At 42.3% G+C, this 9363-nt stretch overlaps 1 protein-coding gene across 2 annotated transcripts; it reads right to left on the reverse strand.

The window, feature by feature from the left end:
- Positions 1–6234: 6234 nt before the first annotated feature.
- LOC129854155 (borealin-2-like) lies at positions 6235–9008 on the reverse strand. Of its 2 annotated transcripts, XM_055920920.1 has the most exons (10): positions 8836–9008; positions 8618–8749; positions 8493–8533; positions 8350–8398; positions 8214–8272; positions 7338–7390; positions 7106–7192; positions 6623–6713; positions 6462–6548; positions 6235–6379 (listed from the first exon to the last, which is right to left on the reverse strand). In XM_055920920.1, the coding sequence occupies exons 1-10, from the start codon at positions 8954–8956 to the stop codon at positions 6314–6316; spliced, it is 786 nt and encodes a 261-aa protein (XP_055776895.1). In that variant the 5' UTR covers positions 8957–9008; the 3' UTR covers positions 6235–6313. The 2 variants fall into 2 exon arrangements, with proteins under 2 accessions (XP_055776895.1, XP_055776896.1); XM_055920921.1 differs by lacking the exon at positions 8214–8272 and having other exon boundaries at positions 8360–8398.
- Positions 9009–9363: the final 355 nt, after the last annotated feature.

The raw sequence follows: 9363 nt of genomic DNA on the forward strand, positions 1-9363 counted from the left end.
TCCAATGGGCAAATGCTCACCTTCGATGGCTGCTGGAGTGTGCTCTTCGCGGATTAATCACCGTTTCAAATGTACAAGGCAGACCGCGTGTATGGCGTTGTGTGGTCGCGGATTAATCACCGTTTCAAATGTACAAGGCAGACCGCGTGTATGGCGTTGTGTGGGCGAGCCGTTTGCTGATGTCATCGTTGTGAACAGTTCCCCATGGTGGTGGTTGGGTTATGCTATGGGCAGGCATAAGTTTTGGACAATGAACACAATTGTATTTTATCGATTTGAATGCACACCGTGATGAGATCCTGAGGCACATTGTCGTGCCATTCAGCCGCCACCATCACCTCATGTTAAAGCATAATGCATGGCCCCATGTCGCAAGGATCTGTACACAATTCCTGGAAGCTGAATATGGCCTACATACTCACCAGACACGTCACCCATTGAGCGTGATGGGATACTCTGGATCGACAATGTTCAGCAAGTTCATGCGTGCTACTCTACTCTGTGGCCATGGCGGAGAGCCTACCTGACTACAGGTGACCATCTCGGATCAATTCCGGCAAGGCGAGAGGTATTGACGACCGACACTTCGCTAACAGGCCGGGGAGCAGTGTGTTAACACAGGTCTGTACCAGGCGAATGGTGCCCCCGCTGGAAGAAAGAGCACATTAACGTGCTAGAACATGATAGTTTACCTATTCCCCCCCCCATTTTAGCAATGCTGCACAGGGTCTTTCATGCTCAGAAGAGCCCGACCCTCTACTGATCGACTGCGGTCCTGCTATTATCAGATGGAATCTCATTTCGAGCATACGAAGGAGCCGGACATAAACCATTTTATCTCTGAAAACGGCTTTTCTCTTAGCTATTTCATCAGTAAAATGTGTGAGTGAGCTCCACGCTCTCTCTAAGGCAGGTGACCTTATGGTCGAATCCAGCGTTGCCGCCTTATCACATCAATCGCGACAATCGAAATGGAGGCCTACTGCCCCCTCCTTTCCAGAATGCAGAGGAGCGAGCAAATCTCCTGTGTCCAGTTCGTTACCTCAAATGCTATATGCAAGCCTCAGAGAACTACAGGAAGTCATACCAGCTGTTTCTGTGCATTGGTGGGAAAGGCCTAGCATTGTCCAAGCAGACGCTTTCACACTTGGTTGTGGATGTCATCACTCAGTCCTACCTGTCCCAGAAGGTGTGTAGTGTTATTTGACCAGAAGTGTTGCCACATCCTGGGCTGTACGGAGAGGCGTCCCCCTGAATAATATATGTGCAGCTGCTACCTGGTCGTCGCCCTGCACGTTCTAGATTTGACAAGGTCAACGTTGCATCTTGCCACACCATGGGCTCTGCCATTCTTCTAGTGGCACTGGTGCATTTGAGGTTAGTAGTCTATTCCTCGTGACCTTGTTGGTACCGTACTGACAGTCTGAAAGATATGAAGTAGAATGGAAGTTAGGAATGTAACTATGGTTCTACGAATACCTGGAAGACCGTCTTGCACGTCACTCGATCTTTTGGGCGAGGAGATACTCCGTGTGTGGTCCGACATACGGTTTTATTTGTACCGAGGGGCACGTCCTCCCAAGCTGTCACGTCACCGGCGTGACTTTATTACTCGACCTGTGCGGAGCACGAGAGATTTAATCCATACTTTCCACCATACTGAAGGTCTTCCAGGTATTCGTAGGACCATAGTTACATTCATAACTTCCGTTTGAGCTACGCCCCTATTTTGTATTTTTTTTAAAGGTATTTTACCAACAGATGCATATCTATTCCCAGTCATGTGAAATCCATAGTTTAGGTCTTAATTTCGTTCAATTGACTGATTTCCTTGTGAACTGTTTATTTTTGTTCGGTGTATATACAGTAGTTGTGTATAGCTAGCTTGCTAACGCCAACAGATCAATTGAAGTTTTCCTATTGTAACGCAAAACAGTCCGGTTTTCTAATAGACTACTGCCCTGCTTACACTTGCCATATAAAATGTAATTCAGCATCATTGGTGTTTGATCTGTAGCATGTGATTAGTGGGATTGGTTCAGAGTATGATTAGCAACAGCCTTAAATTTTATTAAGCATTTGTCCTAGGATCAGACAATGAGTGGTTATTCATTGTCACCCAGCAGTTTCATTTGGCAGATGTTTTCAAAAAGTGAGAAATTCAGGCACAATAAGTTGGGCTTTTTATATTTTTAAGCAGTGCTCGACATGGAAAGATATAGGCGCTCGTACTGTTTATATTTGGTGCAGTAGCGCCACAATACCTTAGAGTTAATATTCTATAAAAGAGGAACAGGAGCTCAAGCAGTAGAACATTTGAAGTGCCGGTACTCAGCCCTGGTGAGCTCTTGCCCAAGTCAAGCACTGTTTGCAAGACCAGTATATTTTCTCATATAGCCAACTATCAAGTAAATTATTATTTTTTACCTTTAACTAGGCAAGTCAGTTAAGAACAAATTATTATTTACAATGACAGCCTACCAAAAGGCCTCCTGAGGGGATGGGCTGGGATTAAAAAATATATATATATAGGTCAAGAGACAATACTACATAAAGAGAGACCTAAGAAAACAACATAGCAAGGCAGCAACACATGACAACAACATGGTAGCAACACAACATGGTAGCAGCACAAAACATGGTACAAACATTATTGGGCACAGACAACAGCACAAAGGGCAAGAAGGTAGAAGACAATACATCACGCAAAGCAGCCACAACTGTCAGTAAGAGTATATATGATTGAGACTTTGAATGAAAACATGGAGATAAAACTGTCCAGTTTGAGTGTTTGTTGCAGCTCGTTCCAGTCGCTAGCTGCAGCGAACTGAAAAGAGGAGCGACCCAGGGATGTGTGTGCTTTGGGGACCTTTAACAGAATGTGACTGGCAGAACGGGTGTTGTATGTGGAGGATAAGGGCTGCAGTAGATCTCTCAGATAGGGAGGAGTGAGGCCTAATATGGTTTTATAAATATCAACCAGTGGGTCTTGCGACAGGTATACAGAGATTACCAGTTTATAGAGGAGTATAGAGTGCATTGATGTGTCCTATAAGGAGCATTGGTGGCAAATCTGATGGCAGAATGGTAAAGAACATCTAGCCTCTCAAAAGCACCCTTACCTGCCGATCTATAAATTGTATTTTCCGTAATCTAGCACGGGTAGGATGGTCATCTGAATCAGGGCTAGTTTGGCAGCTGGGGTGAAAGAGGAGCGATTACGATAGAGGAAACCAAGTCTAGATTTAACTTTATCCTGCAGCTTTGATATGTGCTGAGAAGGACAGTGTACCATCTATCCATACTCCCAAGTACTTGTATGAGGTGACTAACTCAAGCTCTAATCCCTCAGAGGTAGTAATCACACCTGTGGGGAGAAGGGCATTCTTCTTATCAAACCACATGACCTTTGTTTTGGAGGTGTTCAGAACAAGGTTGGACACTAAGAAAGCTTTGTTGTAGAGCATTTAACACAGCATTTAATGGATGAGAGAGCTTCCTACTGCCTGAGCTATGTTGTTGATGTAAATTGATAAGAGCGTGGGGCCTAGGATTGAGCCTTGGAGTACTCCCTTGGTGACAGGCAGTGGTTGAGGCAGCAGATTTTCTGACTTTATACACTGCACTCAGAGGTAGTTAGCAAACCAGGCCAAAGACCCCTCAGAAACACCAATACTCCTTAGCCGGCCCACAAGAATGGAATGGTCTACCGCAGGTAATCCCAAAAGGGGGTACGCAATGTCGCTAGAGGTACGCCAAATAAAAATGTGATTCATGTTTTTTGCTTCACATTTTCAAACAGTCCATTTATATTTTCCAATGGGGCTTATACATTTGGGAGTTTTTTCCCCCCTTGCCTGAGTAGCCTTGATTCACTGCCAAAAATACAATTATACCATCTAGTGTTAAGCGAAATAACAATGTCAAATACAGGTAGCCAAGTAAAATAATTAACATCCATTCACATTAACCGTTACTGTTACGTTTCCCAGCTTCTGTGTTGTGGGTTTGTGTATATGCATGTGTGTATTGCTGGAAATGTTTCCCTGGATTCCCCCAAGCAGCTGATTGGTCGGCCCCATTGCAGATTTGAGCTCTGATCCCGCCCGTCAGGAGATACAGCTGTCTGCAATTACAAACTCCTTCTCCAGCTGGATAAAAGCCAGTGTTCCTTTGTTAGGAGAGAGAGCTTCTTGGATGTCCTGTGTTGGTTGTTGTGCAGAGACAGTGTAGTTGAAAGTATTTTGTAGCTGCTACTTCTGAGGTATGTGTGTGCGCCAATAGGACTGTGTTTTTTTATTATTGAAGTTCACTTTAAGTTAGTAATTATTCTGTTTTTGTTCCCAGGGGGGAAGGCACCTTGGGAGTGCTTAGGCAAGAGGCCTGCGGGCATACATATACCCGTAGTATGTACTCTGTCTATGCACACTAGGTAAGACCTGGGCGGACCACCCGCTGTATTTTGGTTAGCGTGCCAGGTGGCGTTAGGGTTAGGTAAGTAGTGGGTAGGCAGGTAGGGTAGGAGGGGAGTCTAACTTTTACTTGCCTTGGTTCCATCCAGCCCCTTTTCCCCACATTATGGAAATAAATTCCCAGTAAACAGTAATATTCTCTGCCTCTGTCATCCTTACCCGCACCTACAATCACATACCTTTTTTACTCCACGGGGAGTTGTTGCATTCCCTCCAAGAGGTGTGCTTAACAGTTACTCTTGGGGAATTCCACTAAAGGTCCATATGTAGCCAAACATAACTGCTGCTCATCTGTACTGATGGTGCAAAAGCCATGACAGGGAGACTTAGTGGAGTGGTAATGCGCGTGCAAGCAGTTGCTCCCGACACCACAGAGGCGCTTGCTGCCAAAGGAATGCCTGACAGCTTCAAAGACACACTACAGTGAAAATTGTTAGCTTTGTTAAAGGTCACTGAACTCTCGTATTTTCTGCACTATGTAATGATATGGGCAGAGACCATGTAACTCTCTTACAACATACCGAAGTCTGCTGGTTATCAAGGGGGAAAGTATTGATACCTTGAGACAAGCTTTATGGACCATAATTTTCACTTGTCTGACCGCTTGCATTAGTTTCTCACACGACTGGCCTATCTGGGATGTTTTTTTTGCCTGAATGATCTGAATCTAGGATTACTAGGACTCTCCACAACTATATTCAATGCGCGGGACAAAATTGAGGCTGATTAAGTTGGAGCTTTGTCTGCATTAAGGATAACACAGATATTTCCATAATTGTATGATGTGTGCAAATGAACTCAAGGTTACAATGTCAATGTGATATAGCAAAGCACCTGAGTTGGGTACGCAATTACACAAACTGGATTCATTCTCCCTTTCATGCCCTGCCTCCAGTCCACTTACCCATATCTGAACAAGAGAGCCTCATTGAAATTGCAACAAGCGGTTCTGTGAAAATTGAATTTATAATCATTAGCCACTGCCAGATTTTTTGGATTGGGCTGCGCTCAGAGTATCCTAACCTGGCAAAACACGCTGTTAATTAAGACACTGCAACCACGTACCTATGCAAGAGTGGATTCCCGGCACAGACTCAGGACAATTGTTTTAAACTCTAATATAACCCAACATTGCCGTTATCTGCATCCTTTCAAGCACACCCTTCATTAACTTGATATTCACAATTTTCAATGAAGGTTTAATATGCAAGATGGTTTAATAGAGCGTAATTTATTATTTTATTTGTGTCCTGGTCCTATAAGAGTTGTCACTTCCCACAAGCCAAACACTCATTCTTATGTTTATTAAATGTATCGTATAGCGTGTGTGGCAGGCTTAATGATGGCAAAAAGCAATTTGAGTGTGCTGACCCTGGTATGCAGCTGGAGGTTTAATGTTTGAAGGGGTACGGAACTATAAAAAAAATTAGGAACCACTGGTCTACCGTCTCAAAAGCTTTGGCCAAGTGAATAAAAATAGCAGCACAACATTGCTTAGAATCAAGGGCAATGGTGACATCATTGAGGACCTTTAAGGTTGCAATGACACATCCATAACCTGAGCGGAAACCAAAATGCATACCAAAGAGAATACTGTAGACATTAAAGCCAGTCAGTTGATTATTACGTTTTTCCAACACTTTTGAAATACAGTTTGACAGTTGTCAATACGAAAATATTCAATAGGATGCGCGCAACCACCAACTTTGTGGGGCTATATATTTCTCACCAGCCAGTGAACATGAATATACAAATACAGAACTATTTATTGAATAAACTTTTAATTTGAAAGTAAAACATGCATAGGTGGCATTAGTGGAACAATGTTAGATGTCTTGGTATCATTGCACAGTCTCATTCATAGGCTGATTCGCTTTGACTTTGTTGAAAAGGTAGTCCATCAGTTTCTAAATGAGAAAAAATGTCAGAATTAATTGTAGGGGATAAATTGTTCATTTCAATATGAGAAATGAACAGAATATATTTTACCATCAACTTCTGCATCTGGAGAACGGCCATATCATCCAGTAACCCGATGTCGACATCTTCAACAGTATCATCCGAGAGGCACAAAGTCTTGGGAGAAAATGTGACTAGTTTAGACTGCTTGAAATAATTTGAAGCCCAACAACCTCAATATGAAAAGTTACCTCTCCATGGGATGTAGAGATCATTACATGTGGAGACAATCCAGACAGGGAGCAATACAGGTGGTCATCACTGGCTGACCGCAAAACAGATCTAGAAAACAAGGAGAATTTGGGACAGAATTAATTTGATGAACTCAGACATCCCTTGAGAGCAGTTTTGAAACTAGTGAAAGTGCAGTAAATGCAGTTGACTCAAATGGTATTTTGGACCCAGTAATTGCAGAATAATAAATAAATAAATAAATTCCCAATCTGGCCCTCAAACCATCATGGTCACCTAATAATCCCCAGTTTACAATTGGCTCATTCATCCCCCTCCTCTCCCCTGTAACTACTCCCCAGGTCGTTGCTGCAAATGAGAACGTGTTCTCAGTCAACTTACCTGGTAAAATAACGGTAAAATAAAATAAAACTAAAATAAAAAAACTGTACTCTGGCTGCAATCTTTTTTTTCACAAGGGATTGTGATAAGTGAAGACAAACCTGTGTTTCGTCCCAGTCAGTGGAGATTGATCACTGATTTTGGCAATGCGAGTTTTGGTTCTTTTAGTACTTGTGGATGTGGCACACCTGCAAGAGCAAAATCAACCAGAAGAGGGCGTTTCAGCTAACGCTAGTGAATTAGTTCAATAGGGTGTTTGAGTGGTGGACTGGAACAAAACTAGCAACCACCCGGTTGCTCACCAGGACTGATAATATATATAGGGAGATTTACCGTAGGCTTCCAGTGCTTGAGCCATTGGCAAGTGATCTGGCTTTCTTGGAACCCTTTAGAAGAATGAAAATATACAATTTAATAAATTTAAGGGAAATGCCTGCTCTGTTCCCAATCACACATTGGCCTAATGCCATGCAAATAAAGTGGGAGCTAAACTATACCTACCTCGGCCTAAACATCAGCACCACAGCTAACTTCCACAATGCTGTGAATGATCTGAGACAAGGCAGCAAGGGCCTTCTACACCAACAAAAGGAACATACAATTCAACGTCCCAATTACGATCTGGCAAAAAAAATACTTGAATCGGTTATAGAACCTATTGCCCTTTATGGTTGTAAGGTCTGGGATCCACTCACCAACCAACAAATCACAAATTGGACAAACACCAAATTGAAACTCTGCAAAACATGGGTGTACAAGTAAAAACAATGCATGCAGAGCAGAATTAGGCCGATACCCGTTACATTTTATAACTACCTTAAAATAAGGGATTCACAAACCTTACATAACAAAGCCATCACCTACAGAGAGATTAACCGAGAGAAGAGTTCCTTAACCAGATAGTACAGTGGTTGAATATTGCTTCGTTATAACACTGTACATAGCCATATGACATTTGAAATGTAACCATTTGAAAATTGTGAGTAATGTTTACTGTTCATTTTTGCTTGTTTATTTCGTTTTTTATTCCTGTCACGTGCTTTTGCAAAGTAAATATACTATAACGACCCGGGGTTTATAAACACGGATATCGACTGTGCGCGCTGGACTTCGGGCTAGAAGGTCGAGGGTTCGAGACCTGTTCCCTGCTATTTCATTACAATATGTTTCCCATGATAATAAGGCCCTTTAAATTGAATTGCTAGCTACCTTTGATGGTTCTGTTGTAGTCTTCCTTTTATGAGACGATGCACCTTCACTTACTTTGACTACAGAAAAACGAAAAAAAATCTTTAATGGCAAGTTCGTGCATTTAAGTTAATTAACGGAAGAAATAAACCATTACCTTTACTGACCTTCCTTGTGAGAGGCTGGTGTATCTCGGGTGATTCGGTCTGTAAAAAAAAACGTTAGATTCTGACATTTCTACAGTAAGCCACAAGGAGGCAGCCATTTACAACCTGTCTGATAATGAATGTTTATGCCTACCTTTATGGCGATGGTGACATTACCTGCCGAAATGTCATCCGCTAGGAAAAAAGGTGGGAAAAAACGAAATAAAGTCAACATGTATGTATTCCAAATAACATTTAAAATACATTTGAAAACCGCACCATTTATTAAATCTATCATCACGGTTTTTTGAAGCGCAGGTGGCATTTTCATCAATTCCACTTTGAAAACCCGATCTACTGTTGCAAGATTCTGCTCCAATTTTTCCTCCATCTCGTTTATACGTTCTTGTGCTGTAAAGGGAGAACATAGTGAATTCAGTTAATTTGAGGAACATGGAAAACTGACGGTAGAGATGGGCCTAATTAAAATTAATAACCTTCTTTCTCGAACTGCTGAATAAAAAGTGCCCCTTGCTTTTGGCGCATCTCCTTGCTAAATTGACCATCTGTGTGTCCTTCTGCATGATTGCTGACTTTCCTTATCCTTCTTGGTGCCATGGTTTCAACCGTGTGCCTTCTTCCCCTGCCGCCGCATCACCTGAACGCTGATTTATAACCTTCAGGACACCAGGTGTTCCTGACCAGTCAATTGACCTCAAATTGACCCTAGAATCCACCACTAATAACTCAACTCACTAACCATTAGTGCTGGGCTAGGAGAAAACTGCACCCTTGTCCTGTGAGTCAACCTAATATTAATTTAAAAGATGGCCAAGTTTAAGATTTATGAACAGTTCAGCACTCAGGTGGAAGTGTGATATGCAGTTATTCAATGACTGGTGGAGAGCAAATTGTCCTCCTGTATTAGAGGATAGACCGTTTATTGTTGAACTGTGTCATTGTAGTTTCTGATAATTGGGTAAAAGGCTAAATATTAGATTCAGTAGTTTCCCCAAGTACAATCA

This window comes from Salvelinus fontinalis, chromosome 4 (genome assembly GCF_029448725.1).
Source record: "Salvelinus fontinalis isolate EN_2023a chromosome 4, ASM2944872v1, whole genome shotgun sequence".
NCBI classification, from domain to species: Eukaryota; Metazoa; Chordata; class Actinopteri; order Salmoniformes; family Salmonidae; genus Salvelinus; species Salvelinus fontinalis.

What these genes read in the sequence shown, in the direction of transcription:
- LOC129854155 (XM_055920920.1), bottom strand. Translation starts at nt 8,956, where the DNA reads ATGGCACCAAGAAGGATAAGGAAAGTCAGCAATCATGCAGAAGGACAC. An exon ending in CTACAACAGAACCATCAAAG is followed by an intron (nt 7,391 to 8,213) that starts GTAGCTAGCAAT and finishes ATTCTTCTAAAG; the next exon opens with GGTTCCAAGAAAGCCAGATC. An exon ending in TCCAGATGCAGAAGTTGATG is followed by an intron (nt 6,380 to 6,461) that starts GTAAAATATATT and finishes TTTCTCATTTAG; the next exon opens with AAACTGATGGACTACCTTTT.